Here is a 16,409-nt window from a genome sequence, read left to right as displayed (position 1 = left end):
AAAAGTTCAGTTTCTTTAATATTTTGCACTCATCTGTCTGGTTATGCATCCATGTTGAGTGTTTGAAGAGTTCACCATCATCGTCTTCTTAAACTGAATCTTAAATTCATTAGTCTGATTTAAGTTGGCACCCCCTTTCCCCCTGTAGCCTTTTCCTTTGGCAGCAAGGCCAAGTGGTCAACTCAAACTCTTACAAACACTTCATCTGCTTCACCATTGTCTCCATTAGGCTCCTCAGATCTTCAGTCGGAGATTTTATGCTGTCACGCAGCCTTTGTTTTGTATGGCGGCGGACAGCAAGAGGCTGTTCAGGCTAGCAATTAGCATGTAGCCAGCCAGGTTTCCCACTCTACACGTGAGGGAAGCGGATGTGGAAGTAACAGAGTCTGAGAATGGTATGCTTCCTCTTGCCTGGGCTCCGACTTCTCCGCGTTGAGACTCTATGCCCTCTGCCGTGGCTCACCCTCACACCACCGTGCTGATGCGGTTGATAGGTTTGGATTTGGAGCTGCCGACCGTGCTGCTGTTGCTGGCTCCGCCTCCCCCTACGCCCCCTGGGCCGCCCGACAGCACCCCCATGGGTCCCGGGAGCTGCGGGGCTAGTGGGGAGAGCGGGGTAAGAGGGGTGAGAGGGGTATGTGGTGACGGAGGAGGTAATGGGGAATGTGGTGGGGGAGGCGGAATGGAGGAAAGGGACGGGTACTGTGGTATGTAGTGGGCGGGGCCCTGGGCTATGTGTCGGGCGGTGATGGCGGATGGTGCCTGAGGGGGCGGCGAGAAAACGAAATGAGTTTGATGGGCGGAGTGATGCAGTAAGGGGTGAGGGCTGTGGGCGTGGACGGGATGGCTGTGGGTATGAGAGTGAACGTGGGAGTGGGCGTGAGGGTGGGGCTGAGAGTGAGACAGAGTAAGAGGAAGCTTGCCGGTAGGACCGGGCACCCGTACGTGGCGTATGGTATTGGGGTGCACGTGGTAGAAGTTGAAAGGGGCGATGGGCGAATGGGGCGAATGCGGGGACAGAGGCGGTGGAGTGCATGCCATATTGCCGTAACGGCCTTGCTGCATAGCATGATGGGATAGTTGCTGCTGGAGCTGGGCGTGTGAAGGAGCGGGCGGCCCACGGCGTGGGAGGGACCCTCGTTGTAGGGTCTGATGGATGGGTGGGTGGCCAGGGGTGGCGACCTGCACGTGATACCGATGATGATGGTGGTAGGGGGGCGGAGGCTGCCCAAAGTTGTTGTGACAGTACTGAGCGTGCAGCGCTTGGATCTTGGAGGGCCCACTGGGGTCTAACTGGCTGAGGGCGGAGGGGGATGGAGGCGGTGGTCCTCCTGTAGTAGGAGGTGGCACGGGGGCCGGGTAATGTGGCCCGGGGGGAATAAGGGGAGCAGGGGGTTTGGCGCGTTTGCTCCCAAACAGGGAGCCCAGGAAGGAACCGGAATTGCTCCCTCCAGAACTGCTCCCTGGCCCCCCACCCCGATCGTTGATGCCAGGGACCCCCCCTATATTGCCTACGGCATTGTGAAGCTGCCCCGGCCCACCCCCCACCCCTACTCCGGGGCTCAGGATGGGGCGGTGAGGCCGGTAGTCTTCCAGCCCGTAGCAACTGGGAACAGCACCCCCCATGGGCAAACGCTGATGCGGCTGAGGACTGTTAATGATGGATCCCTATAGTGCGCAAAAACACACAAAGCCAGACAGTCATTGCATTGAAAATCTGAGAGGATGGACAGTGTTGCTACTAGTGAGTGACAGACAAGCCCCAGTAACTTCGTCAAATAAATAATACATGTTTTTTTTCAGGAATACACTGATATTAAAATTCTGGCCAATACGGATAAGCAATAATGATTTATGTTTTAGCAGATAACCAATAAATACCTGATATTAAAATACTATATATTTTTTTCTAAATAAAAACAAACAAACAAAAAACAAGTTAATTTTAGTGTCATAATGTACACTAGGGTTGTCACGGTACCAAAATTACAGTAGTCGGTACCAATACCATTACTATTTGGTACCAATGGTCGGTACCAATACTATTACTACTATTTGATACTAAAAATATGAATTCAATTAAATCAGTTGTTTTATTAAATAATTAGTAAATGATTAGTATTTTAGTGAATAATACATTTAAACAGCATGTAAACTTTTAATGTAAACATTGTTTATTTATAAAAAGATCAAGTGAAATATTTGTAATAAAATGAAGGGCAGAAACTTTGCAGTGTACTGAGCAGCATGAAAAAAAAAAAAAAAACTTTTATTCAAATTGTAAACAGAAAGCGAGCAAATAATCATTCAAGTTCTGTCAGGACCACTATCGTCAAATCCAATTGACAATTAGCATACAGTTTGGATTGGCGGTATGGTTCTGTTCTGGGCAAGAACTCCCTGCGCATCCATGCAGCCTAGCATGGATAAGAGCAGGAAGAGCAGCAGGAATAACCCCCCTTAGAGTAAATAGAACAGAACCAACATAAATGTATTGCAGATATCACTAATTAATTTTAATGTACAACACAATTAGATCATTTTATTCTGATTCAGGGGTAATCAGAATGCCAAATCCTGACTGACGAGAGGAGGAGCTGGGGATGGAGGAGGGAATTCTTAATAATACTGATAATACTGAAGGAGCTTATATATGTATATAGTTATAGGCGTCGTATTCCTATAGGTAGACGTGGATCAGCTGAGAGTCAGCTGATGCGAGCTTGACTAACGTGACCTGCCAGAACTGATGCTACGCTTGATCTGTCAATCATTTGGGGTACGTTCAGCACCGGCTCACTCAGATCTACACTTTGTTGGTAATAATGAAAGGATTTGCAAACTCTGGTGTGTTTTGAGGGGTGTTGAGAGGATTCTGACTAACTAAAACACCTCTGATTGGCCCTTGCGTTCACGCACTTAACAGATATGTCTGTGATTGGCTACAATAATAAACGTTTTAAAAACACGGTGTAAATAGAAACCTTTGCCTCTCTTCACAGAACGCTTACACAGATACACATGGGAGCATTTGAAAGCGAATATACAGTGCTCAGTACTACCGGTACAGCAGAAATGCTAGTATAGTAAAACATTTTAAATTTCAATACCAACATGGTACTGAAGTACTGGTACTTTTGACAACCTTAATGTACAGTATAAAATAATATTTATTTTGAGATTTACAAGATTAAAGACTACATATTTTTAAATGTAATCTTTAGCAAATCTTATTACGTTGTGATGGATGAATTCCCTTGTAGCATTTAATATTTATACATTTTAATTGCTTTAATACATTAAATACTTGTTGGGTTGTCTGCATCAGCCAGAATTTTAATATCAGAACGTTTAATTTTAATTACGAACAAGAAAATAATGTAGATTGAGACTGTACACACATCTCCTTGACAGCAGAACACCAAAAAGCCTTTTAGCATTAAATACAAACAGCCTCAAACATCTTGCAAAAGTTAGAAATGTCAGTGTCACATTAAACAAATTACAATGCAGTCAGACGTTTGTGAGGATTAGACTATACAGTATATATAACAAACTAGAGCTTCCTTATTAGAGCGTCTCACTCATTTTACTCAGTCAAAACATGTATCTGAACCATAAAACAGAAGCAATCCTCAAACACTGATTGAGGCGTTATTTTACCAGAGTAATGAATTAGCTAGTAGTATTTAGTAGCAAATACATCAGGCATAACCTATTAGACATGCTGCATGCAAAGCAAACACAGATGACTGTTTTTACACAATACGGAATAAAACATGCTGCACTTCACCAAACAAAAATCACGAAGTCATGCAAAGACGTTTTTTCAGGACAGAGGACTCATGCACTTGAGAAAGATCACAACACAAGATCATTCCATTTCAAAGTGATTACGAGCAGTTAGTAGATCTGTCCGACTTACTTCAATGGTACTATCCAAAGAGCCAACACTGTTTCTACGGCCTCGCTTTCCTGCACCCAACCAAGCACAGCAAGGTCAGGGTCAACAACGGCCATGGAGAAAATATTTTCCAAAAACTCATACTGGGTGTTTGACCCTGGATGATCCGTTTACAACAAACAATGTGTACAAATTGTCTACACAAACGTCTACTGACAAAACTAAACTTCACGGCACTCGACATTGGCTGTGTTCAGAAACCATATAAAAGAGTAGTACGTCACATGATGTTTAACTCTGCGAGTTAATACTCTACAAAATAAAATGGCTATTTTGTATTTGCATAAATATGTCTTAACTCTTGGCAACCTGATTAAACATTGAGAAAAGAAAGACATTTCAAAAAAATTGGCAGCTATTACATCATGAAAATAGGTGGCCAAAGTCAAGATGTTCGCATTGTGTGATACAGTATTAAGGCCGTGACACACCAAGCCGATGTCAAAGAACTAGTGGCGACAAAAGCCGACTCTGTTGTCGTCTCACGTTGGCTGCGTCTGGGCCAAAAAGCTGCGCTTGATCATCACACCAAAAGGACTACAGGCGACTGCCAACTAGCATGTGTGTTCTGCACCTGCTTGTAAGGAAATAACTGTCTATATCAGCAGGTATCAAAAGTCTTTATTTGTCATTCACAAAGGGAAACCGAAACTAGAACGGCAGATAAACAAACCGTAAACAAAGCAGCACTTGCTTACCATTTTGAATATCAATCATGCTGATCCCTTTCTCAATTCCCGGCAGCTCATGCGGTTATGAAAATATTTGCGTATTGGAATGCTCAGGTAAGATTACATAAAATTAGAACAGTTCTTTGCTTGCTTTCATCACTTTCACTTTTATTCTTGTGCACTGGGGCCGGATTCACTAATCATTCTTAAGAATATAATTTTTCTTAACTGCCAATTTCTTCTTATTTTCTAACTTCAGAAAAAAATAAGAATATTATTTTCTATTCACAAAATCTTTTCTTATAATGTTCTTATATTTTTTTATTAAGATTGTTTTTAAGATAAAATTTAAGAAGTATTCATATTCACGAAAAGAATGTTCTTAAATCATCGTAAATAACTTCTTAAAGTTAGGATAACCTCAAACCAACATAACATGATCTCTCTCAGTGACGGCTCAGATGCAACATGCTGAATCGGCGAACTGCTGCCGACATGTGGAACACACCGCAAAAACTAGCCTGACAGACGCTCACCGATGGCCCAAGAATGGCCAACTGTCGGCTTGGTGTCACGGCCCTTACACAGAGTCTGCTCCGATGTACACTGCACATTTGAACAAAAGTTTGAACTATGCATTTTATGCATACTGTGACATACTAGTGCACATACTAACCACTACAAATTACAATTTGACATTCAAAATACAGCCACTGAATTAAAAAAAGTATGCAAAGACATAATGTGCCATTAGAGGGCACTGTCTGTCAATCTGTACTTCATTACAGAAGTTCAGCACTCCACAACAAGTTACAGTATGACATTAATGATCAAACTGTGGTGGATTTATAAATATTTGCCCCATATAAATATTGTTTCATTTTTTTAAAACTCTACAGTCCATAGAAATCTGGGGAGCATAATTAAATGTGCTAATTTGTCTTGCATTTTTTGAGAGCCTAGTTGAAATAGAAGGGAGTTTGTTGTGTGAACGTGTGGTGTACCTGTCTCAGAGAGGTCTCTCAGTGAGGAGCTAAGTGCGGTTCGTTTAAGCCCCTCCCCTGCTGCGTACGTGTCATCCAGACTGGGCCTTCCCAGAGTGCCGTTCACAGCCTCAGTCTTCATTCCGCCAACCCCGCCCACATCTCCACTCATGAGCCCTGGACGCATCACACCTTTCTGCTTCTCTAACTCGGCTACGGAGAACATATATAAGGGGTTGATGCTAGCAAAACAGCCACACAGCAAATTTCTGAAATTTCAGTTTGCATACAGGAAAATAACCTCATGCTTTGGATCTGTCAAGTGTGAAAGAACAGATCCTATAAATGGATTTCTTACATTCTACACGGTATTTCTCCATATCCTGAACCTCAGCGATGCTCTCACGCAGGTCGCTGGTGAAGCGTGTTCGGTCTTGCTGGCTCGGCGCGTTGAACACGATCAAAACCTTACGCTCACTGCCGGGCATTGCTGATGTCAGTCTGATACCGTGAGGATAGTCTGAGAGAGAGGGATAGAGATAGAGGGTAAATGCAGTCAATTAAAGAGAGAACCAGATAAAGAGGCATGTGCCGTGCCTCATGTAATTAGTTACAGATCTCTCATTTTGACAAAAGTCCACAGATACACACAAGAACTGTTCTAAAATTAAACCCAGAAAAGCCAGTTCCCTAACACATTTAACAATATTTTCCATAACCTTGGTTTTGCTTTCTAGTTAAAATATCTAAAGACCTTAAAAATAAAATAAATGTACTGTGTGTACTATCAAAATTATATGTAAATTGCTTTCTTACCCTATTAGGTTTTTTTTTAAGCAAAGAGAGGTTTATGTTTAAAACAATAAAAAACAACTGACCAATGGGGTAAGACAAATTAATTTGATTCAAAATAGATAATCTGAATCACATGACATTTTACTTTAAGCTAATTTATCTTATTTTAAGGATGTTTAGATATTTTGTTCGTGGAAAACAAGTGCAAAACGAATACTGATTAAGATAAATAGAGAACAGACGTTCTCAGAAATCAACAGAATAGCTCCAATCGAGGTGATGGCACGAGGATGAAACCAAAACACCACCTACATGAAAGCAAGGAAAGGGTAATGAGAGAGCACCGAGCTGAGATGGAGTGGATGAGAGCAGAGTGTGTAAACGAGCTGGAATGGAGTGATAGTATAAATAAAGAAGGAGGGACAGATGGTGAGACAGATGGAGGGATGAATATACTTACAGGAGTTCTGGAACATATGAACCTGCATCTCCACCAAGGGAAAGGACTGTCTGAAACTGTACGTCACAGACGTCTTCTTCTTCTGAAAAATCTTCGTTACCTGCAGCGGGGAACAGAAGGGATGTTAGGATGTAGTTATGATCATTATACATATACACACTCCAACAGAAAAATGCTTGGACACACTTGACTGAATACACTGAAGCATGTGAAATGTGTCATTAATGTAATTTACGTCATGCAATACAATGAGCATCCACAATGGCGCAAGCACCTGTAACCTTGGTAGGCGAAAATTTATATTCTCACGTAGCGTTCTAAATCATTAATTCCAGTGTATTTTGTTTTAAAACACAAGCTCCGTCATATTCTGTGATTGCTTCTGAAGAGTGCGAGACCTCACAAATCGAGTGAAATACAGACTGAGCAGAATATCAAAACATCCCACCGATGTATGGCTAGATGAAACTACGTTTCTCGGCTGGATAAGGCAAACCAGCGTCTCGCTAGTAAGTTTTGATAGATGAAGATTGCAATCAAGGTAAAGATGATTGGGGTGACATACAGGAGTCACGTGTGTCATACAGCAAGCACGTGTGAGTCTGTTATAATTATGTGAAAACAAACCGTGTATGTGTGCTCTCTATGAACTGATCGCACATTGTATTTATGCTCAGACACATTTCAAAACATTCACGTTGTTTCCACATACATTTAGGAACATTTTTTGATTTGTCATGTGTATGTTGCTGTGTTTAGTAATTCTGAATGGATACTATAGTAAGTATATGCAGTCAGGTCAAGGGGGTTGGTTTATTTTTTTTTTTTTTGGCATCTCCATTTAGTCCTGTTCAGTATCGCAACCTGACTTGACTAAACTGTAAACAAGCTCTTTGCTGTTGCACTGTACACATACATACTTTACTGTGAAGGTAATCCTGTATTTTCCTGTAATGTTTTTTATATATATATATATAAATGGGTGCTTTAGTGTGCATACATTTTATGAATTATAAAATGTTCTTTTGGAGTCTCCAAGTGTCCTTTTTTGGAAAGACACCTAAATTTACCTATATAAAAAAAAAAGAAGCAGAAAATACAGTTTTGTGAGAATCACCCTTAAATCTGATAGTTTACTTTGCTGGATATAGCAAATGTTTTTTTTGTTTGTTTGTTTTTGGTTTAAGGCCATGCCAGCTACCCCGGCTATATTCATGGCGAGAAAGAGATTAAAAAGGAACGATTAAAATAGGTTTTTAAATTTTTATCTTAGATAAACATTCTAAAACTAGATCTGGTCTTACTTCATTAAAAATATTTTCATACGAGTCAACTGAAAAATAAAGAATTCGAACAGAGTTCAATCTATCAAAGTCATTTCAAAATATGCTTCAGTGATAATGGATTCTGGCACGAGGGGCACCCGTTAACAGAAACATCTGAGTTAGTCTAGAGGGCCCTATTCGGCAGCGTGTGCAGGTAATATGATCCCAGCGATTGATATAGCAAATGATGACAAAATGAACGTGTTAAAAAGATAAATGGTGTATGCTTAATTTCACGATAAGTGTCTGATTGTAATGTAAAATATGAGTATATAGTTATAAGACTGAAACTGTTACATACTGTATGTTCTTACTAATTTCAAATAAAAATAAAAACAGTAGGCCTATACATCTTGTATACATTTTTCAATGCAAATATTGTACTACTACTACATCCTTATTGTAAGTGCACGTCTTATCTAAACCAAAGGGAGTATTTTTCCTCAACATCTTCTTGCAGTAATTAGACCAATATGTGCTGCCTGAAGACTTACCACTAGCAGGTCATTAAAGAGGAAGACCTCCCGCTGGTGAACTCCACTCCGCTGTGGTCGATTGGGGTCAGGGACTTCATACAGCTGACAACAGCACACTAGCCTGCGATGTGGCAGAGAAAGCACCTGCACACACATACACACAGCATATCAAAATACAACTTGGTTTGTCTCACGCTAAATGACAAAAACAAACTGAAGATCAAATTTCCTTTTAACTACAAGTTGAACAACAATATGGGGTTTCTAACACAAGTATGACATGCATGAGTGAATCACATGGTTTGACTCACAGGTTTCTTGCCCACGATGACCCTCTCTACAGCCTGCACTTGAGACACGTGGTCATCGTTTGTCCTGAGTTCCCATTTCTGAATGCGCTGGTAGATGCCCACTAACAAATCCCTGGGAATGTCCTGTCCATTATCGACTCCTGTCAATGAAAAAGAGAGCGAAAACGAATGAGAAAAAGAACATTCTAGACATTCTAGACCTAATGGAAAGGAGTGGATCACCTCTAAGGTTCTTGATAAAATCCTCCAGCTTCATCTTCCTCTCAGCTTTGACGTTGGGGCTGTACATGTCTGTGTTGAGGAGGATGATGGCAAATGCCAAAATGAAGATAGTGTCTGGGTTCTGAAACTGGCGGACAAGCGCAGGGTTGCACACGCAGTATCTCTGACTGCAAGAAAGAAAGAAGGTGATGCTCATGCAGAAACTACAAAATGCACAGAAAAGAGCACAGAGTGTGTTGAGAGTCACATGAGGCTACCTGAAGGCCTCTACCAGTCTCTCCACTTTCTGGGCTTCCCCCTGAACCTTAATCTGTGCTTGAAACTTCCTCAGGGCGTCATCCAGATCCATACCCGAGAAATCCATCTCATCCAACACACAGCTGAGAAAGAAAAACACAACCATTGCTGAATTCATCTGCCAACATGTATTTGTTGATTTTTTTTTTAGCCAGTGTCTGGCTTCTGTTTTTTGCCTCCAGGCTGGTGTGAACAGCATATGGATGCTTTGCTACAATCTGGGTCTGGAAGACAAGAAAAACATCATTACTTACTCCAACACATCCTTGTTGAACTGCTTTTGTCGATTTCCCAGAAACTCCCCGATCATCTGTCTACTTAGGCCTTTCCTCTCCAGGATGAAGCGGGCAATGCCCACAGGTGTGTCTGAGACAAAACCCCTCTCTATCAAATACTGGATCCCCTTCTCTGGTTTCCTGGAAGACAGAGCGAGAAAGACAAGGAGAGTGAGGATTAAACCGATAGGACAGGATTTGTTTCAGTAAATCTGTGATAGACTGAATAAAGACAAAAAAAGAGCATATTGACAACAGCATGAGGGTAGACCGAAGTATAGACACTTTAAACAGAAATTAAATCTGACTTCTTGCATCCGGATTTAGGGTCCGATGTTTTGCATTTGATCATGCAGTCTTTTATTTATTTCCGTCAACTGATCCTAAAATTCATTTGATTGCATGCGGTTTAATTTCCTCATCAGAAGGAACCTGCTCAAAGTTCCCCCGATGCTAAAAGATTCATAAGTCAAGTCGAGTCAAGTCACCTTTATTTATATATCGCTTTTTACAATACAGATTGTATCAAAGCAGCTTCGCAGTGATAACATGAAAATAATACAAAAAACAATTTCATCATCGTCCACCTTTAAGGCAGATCTATAATATTGTTGAATATTAAATGTCCCCAACTAAGCAAGCCAGAAGGTAAGGCAACAGCGGGAAGGAACCAAAACTCCATCAGTTGACAGAATGGAGAGAAAAAACCTTGGGAGAACCCAGGCTCAGTCGGGGGCCAGTTCTCCTCTGGCCAATGAGTGAACAGTGTATGATTATGATTCAGGAGCATTACAGGTCAGAAGTTCAGAATGAATCAGAGTATTTGTCCAGTTCCGGTTGGTTGTAGTCGGAGTGGAGAGGACATAACACATCAATCTTGATCCATAAAATGTTAGTTACTTTAAAAATTACTTTTTATGATCAATTCTCTATTATTTATAATTCTTATAATAAGCAGGCATGAAAACAGGTCAGGGGTAAAAAAGGTGAGAAGGATGCGGCATATATACCCCCCCCCCCCCCCCCCCCCCCCAAAAAAAAACAACAACAACAACAACAACAACAAAAAAACAACTTGTAATCTGCATTGGCATTGTAGTAGGCTACCAGTGTTTCTCACAGGATTTTTGGATCACTGTGATGAGTGGTCCTCTGCCACTCTAGGGGGGTTCGGGGGCATGCTCCCCCGTAAGAAAATTTTGTGCTTTTTAATGTGAAATTCATCAATCTGGTGCAAATTAAACAAAGAAAATTTCAAAACTCTTTTAGTTACAGTGTCTGTCTACATTACTACTACAATAATAGTTATAATATTAATCCCATGATAGTAATAGCCATATAGCCTATTGTAAAACAAATGCACTGAAAAATAAAGGAAACTTTCATAATTAGTTTTGTACTAATTTCTATACTTGAAAGAGTATATTTCTATACTTCACATTAAAGATGTGATTGGGCTAGCCCAGTGTCAATCAAGAAAAGAACCAATGGGCCGCTGATCTACGTATTTCATCGGGTCTCAGAGAAAAAAAACTATTTACTACTACTATTTATCCCAAAAATGCCCCAAACCAGTCGTCTGTATGATAATCTGAAACAAGCACTGGTGAGCCGTTGTCCTGCTTCACTTCACAGATGCTGAGTGAAAGGAGAATTATAGAATGAAAGGATATTCATTTATATGACACTTTATTAATCAGGAGAACAGCTTGTTCAGCGCGTCATACGTCGTCCTTTCAGTTTCGGTTTTCAATCGATCAAGTTTTTTCACGTTCTCTCGATAAACCACCCCTTTCAATCCGATCGAAATAATTTGTAATAGAGCTGACACTTTGAGTTTTTTTTTTATTTTTTTTTTTTTTTTATTAGAACAAGGTACATTGAAAATCTTCAGTGACATAAACACTATTAAAGGCTTTGCTTTTTCAAAATTTTCACCCACAGATTCCCATCCCAACATAACAACCCCAGATGCTAGAGAAAAAATAAAATAAAAATAATAATAATATAAAAATAAAAATGTTAAAAAAAAATATATATATATATATATAAAAATAAAAAAAACAAAGTAAATTATAATAAATAAATAAGGGGGGGGGGGGGGGGGGGGGGGGGGGTCCACACTTTGAGTTTTTAACGGGTTATGTTAAAGCCCTACTTGTTATGTTTTTATAAAATATCTATAGTGAATGCATTATCATATCACCGTATTATTTACCGCCATGCAACTGCGAGCCACAAATTAAAGCTTGGCGAGCCGCGCAATGAATACTTGTTCCTGCTCGCTCAGCGCTCACGGCGCCCGCGCCCACTCGCGATATTATCTCGCCCACTTATATGTCAAAATAAAAAATAATGACATTGGCAACATCGCTGTCTGTATCTGACAGGACAGTTAACATTGTAAGCTAACTTACCTCAGGCTTGCTTTCCGACGTGCGGTTCTTTGTTCGGCAGTGTGTCCAGTTCTCAGACTCGCGGTGTAAAAGACTTTGAAAACATTTCTGCCCTAACGTTACTCTGACTCGTATTGGCTGTCATGTTTCGGCATTCGGAATGATGATTGTTTTTTAAAGCTTATAGTTTTGTAAAGTTTATGGTAACTTTATAGGGGATAAATGCTGGCCTCGACCTCAAACACCCCCCCCCCCCCCCCCCCCCCTCTCTAAAATATTTTCTCATCGGATCTGCACAAATCACGTAGGTGACCCTTTTAGGTTTTAAAACGGCGAATTTCGCCGAAAGGTGAGGAGTTTTCATGCCTGAATAAGATTTATAAGGACAAGTTAAAATTACACTGTACTGCCATAAATCGTCTGTGATTTTAACACAGGTATTAAGTCAGAAAAATATTCCGTTCACTCTGGGCTTGTCATCTCCTCAATATTAGGATGTAAAAATGAAATATGACAGGTGTGATAAACCATATGGAGGAGAAATCTGTAGATGTCCAATTGAAAAATATCTGTCCTTGAAATGTTTTTAACATTAAGATCTTAAGGTTACTGTTTTTATGAAAAATGGCAACATATTGGTTACCATTTCTTTTTTTCACTATTTTAAATTAACTTTTTTTTTGCATGTCCATAGTTGCGACATGATATTGCACTTTTTAAAGAACAAATTTATTATATATGTAGTTACTCAAGTAATATGATCCAATTGTAATTGTTAATGAAACAAAATAAAATAACAAGAATGCTCAATTGTGGGAAACTGAACATTATAAATAATTGTAGTTCATTTAAAAATAATTATTTAATAAAAACATTGCATGTGTATAGAATGGGAATTTTAAATAGAAATTTTGTTTAAATAGATTTAGACTGCAGGACACTATTTAAATTTTCAAATTAAAATTTAAACTGAAACCGCACAATGTCAGTCCTATCACTGATCTTGTAACGCATTTTGGTGAACATCTCTTACTTGTTGAAGAGGTTGAGTCCGATGCGGTATTGCCTTCTCTGTACCACGTCGTTGTTGAAGGCAGGTGAGTCCCAGCTATGCCTGCTCTCTCTCTGATAGGTCTGTTTTCCTAGAGGAGGCAACGGTTCCCTTAGACTGTCCCTAGACGAAGAGCCTGAGCTGCAGTTGATGGTCTCGTTGGAGTTGGTGGTGGAGTTCAGGGAGTCGTTGTCCCCATCCGATTGCTCCAGGCCAGTAGGGGGCAGGGGCGCGGAGGATGAGGAAGACAGAGGTGTGAGTGGAGGTTGGGTGGGTGAGGGAGACGTGGGGTCTGGGTAGGGGTGATGGATGTGTGGCAAAGGGTGGTGGTGCAGTGGATGGTGAAGATGTGGGTGGTGATGGTGGTGCATCATAGCGTGATGCGGTAAGTGTGTAGGCAGAGGTGATGGGATGGGGCGACCCTGTGGTCGCGTTTGGCCCTGTGCCGCGCAGGGATTGGGCGTGCGAGGTGCAGGGTTGTGTTTGAGAGTCCCTTGGGGTGATCCGCCAGTCGTAGGCTCCTGCTCGTAAAGCAGCTGTCTACTGAGGGAGCCTCGATCTGAACGGTCGCTCATGTCAACGGAGCTGTCGCTAGGCGGCTCTATGGTGAGAACGGGAAGGTGTGAACCACGCAAGCGGAAATCTCTGCATTCGGTGCATGGCGTGCTCCTACGACTGTTATTGCTCCCGCCACCCTCTGTATCCCGGCTGTCTTCGCGACCTCCAACCCCACTGCTGACGCCCCAGTACTCGGTGTCCGTGCTAGAGGGAACCCGCTCAACAGATATCGGAGAACACGGCATGCCGTCGTCCATATAAAGCGTGACATCGCTGTACGAGGTGGCTGTGCTGTCCTCGTGCATGACTCCTAGACGCTCTTGCTCCCCCAAGACCCCTCTACGTGAGGTAGGTTTGTTACTCCACACACACTCTCTGAAATCCTCGCTCTCGTCGCCGCCTCCCCCACCACCATCCTGAGAATCTCCTCGACCTGACTGACACGTCAGAGTGTCGTCCATAGAGTTAGCCAGAGAGGTCACCTGAGAGAGAAAGCACACATACATTTACCCTACAGTTCAAACATTAGGGGTCAAAAGGTGTCAGGCCGTCAAAAAAACGCGTCTCTGTAGGCAGCCTAGGCTCTGAGATCTGCACACAAAAACAATTGGTTTCACCAACCCCTCAGAACGAAAATAAATAGTGTTCAACCAATCACCGACAGGGGCTGGGTGTTGTGAGGTTTTGCGCTCGTGCACGGCTGCACGCGAAGTCAGAGCTGAAGAAGAAGCCAGTGTCTATCAATGAACAAGAGAAACTGAACATGGTTGAGTCAATCCCCAAGAGGAGGAGGAGGATTAGGGCGAGGGGAATACCATTGTGTTTATTTCAAGACACGGCTTCTTCTTCAGCTCCGACTTCGCGTGCAGCCGTGCACGTGCGCAAAACCTCACAACCTGTTTTTGTATGCAGATCTCAGAGCCTAGGCTGCCAACAGAGACGCGTTTTTTTGACGGCCTGCTTATGGGGCGGGCAGCTAGCGGATCGTTAGGAAAGATAAGATATATGTGATCATTTATTTTTGGGCCTGAAATCGCTGATACAACCTTTAATATTGTGAATTACAGTGCGGGCATAATGATAAGGCAAGTTGATATTTTGATCATATTTTTTCAAGCACATTTTACCAATTGAAAACCACATAAATCTTAATGAATATTAAGATTGTATATAATCCTTAATTGGCGATATGTAATTGTTGATGAGGGCTTAAAGTGAATAACGCCTTATATTAATTTGTTTTGTTTTTTACATTATACTGTATGTGCATAATTATTAGGCTTTTTTCCCCTACAGGTAAAATGGGCCAAAAAAGAGAGAGATTTAATGCAAATTATGAAATGCCCATGAGAAGGATGCAATGAGACGGGTTTCTGTGCAACGTCATCACAGAAATGCGCGCGCAACTACGCGGCAGAAAGCAGCACACTTTACAGCATTTCTAGCAGAAACAGAGATGACACGGAGCTGTTATGCTGTAAACTACACTAACAGCCAAAAAGATGGATTCAAAATGTAAAAAAATCGATACTTTTATTAATCAAGGATAAATTAAATTGATCAAAAGTTACAGTAAAGACATTTATAAAGATTCTATTTCAAATAAATGCTGTTCTTTTGAACTTTCTATTCATCAAAGAATCCTGAAAAAATATGTTTTATCAAACTACAATATTAGACTGGATTAATTATGCTGAAAATGCAGAACTAGGCATAACACCTGTTAGCAGTTTTGCCTTTTGAATGTGCGCACATCCAGTATTGTTTGTATAAAAAAACCAGTCTATAGACATTTTAAAAATGAATGTGTGGCCATTTGACAGCGAATTGCACATTGGGTCAGCAGGGTCACAAAAACAGGTGGAGAAGAAAAGACGAATGTTAATGAATTTCTGGTGGTTTCACACTTAATTCTTCGCCTTAATTCGAAGGCTCTTCGCTTAATTCGCCTCTTAGTTTACAGTGCCACCATTTTTGAGAACAGCAAACTACCTGGATTCCTCAGAAGTAAAAGGTGTCAGGTTCTCAGAGACTTTGCTAAGGCAAGGAATCCTGAAATATGACCCCCACTTAATAAGAATCACAAGCTAAAATACAGCCACAAAATCACTCTCCAGAACATTCTCATTCACGATTCCATGCTGGTGGAATGATCTCGTCCGGAATGCAGAATCCCTAACTACATTCAAAAGACAACTAAAAACTCATCTCTTCCGTGAGCACTTGACATAAAAAATAATAATAAAAAACACCTTATCCTTTAATCCTCCCGTGTTTGGCTTATGCTACTCTGAGCAATGCCTGAACTTTGTATTTTGAGCACTTCTTGCGTTATTTTTGCCTCTTCACGATGACTCGCTTGCTGTAGTCCTCAGTTGTAAGTCGCTTTGGATAAAAGCGTCTACTAAATGACTAAATGTAAATGTAAAATGTCATGAAATAGATGAAGACTGATTTCTGACAAAAGTTTTATGGACAGATAGGTTGAAGAGAGCCATGGTGTGAGCTGCTACTAACAATGAGCAAGACAGACCTTTCAGGGTAGGAGATGGACTTAAAATGAACTCACAGTCTTCATGTATTTCACAACACTTCGGTTTGTGTCTTTTATTAAGTTGGGGTCAT

The 16,409-nt window shown here is 41.2% G+C and overlaps 1 protein-coding gene across 8 annotated transcripts in view; it reads right to left on the bottom strand.

Moving 5' to 3' along the window:
- iqsec2a (IQ motif and Sec7 domain ArfGEF 2a) overlaps positions 1-16,409 on the bottom strand; it is an 83,847-nt gene continuing 67,438 nt past the window's right edge. For 7 of the 8 annotated variants that reach the window (XM_079637574.1, XM_079637578.1, XM_079637572.1 and 4 more), the window contains 11 exons: positions 13,209-14,266; positions 9,759-9,920; positions 9,465-9,587; positions 9,208-9,374; positions 8,986-9,125; positions 8,693-8,818; positions 6,874-6,973; positions 5,977-6,138; positions 5,640-5,831; positions 3,926-3,975; positions 1-1,668 (listed from right to left, as the gene is read on the bottom strand). In XM_079637574.1, the coding sequence (XP_079493700.1) occupies positions 466-1,668; positions 3,926-3,975; positions 5,640-5,831; positions 5,977-6,138; positions 6,874-6,973; positions 8,693-8,818; positions 8,986-9,125; positions 9,208-9,374; positions 9,465-9,587; positions 9,759-9,920; positions 13,209-14,266 (3,483 nt within the window). In that variant the 3' untranslated portion in view covers positions 1-465. The remainder of the gene's footprint in view (positions 1,669-3,925; positions 3,976-5,639; positions 5,832-5,976; positions 6,139-6,873; positions 6,974-8,692; positions 8,819-8,985; positions 9,126-9,207; positions 9,375-9,464; positions 9,588-9,758; positions 9,921-13,208; positions 14,267-16,409) is intronic. The other variant, XM_079637579.1, reaches the window with a different exon arrangement.

Source organism: Phoxinus phoxinus (genome assembly GCF_949152265.1).
Source record: "Phoxinus phoxinus genome assembly, chromosome: 15".
Lineage (NCBI taxonomy): Eukaryota > Metazoa > Chordata > Actinopteri > Cypriniformes > Leuciscidae > Phoxinus > Phoxinus phoxinus.
This window is presented reverse-complemented; position numbering and strand designations above follow the sequence as displayed.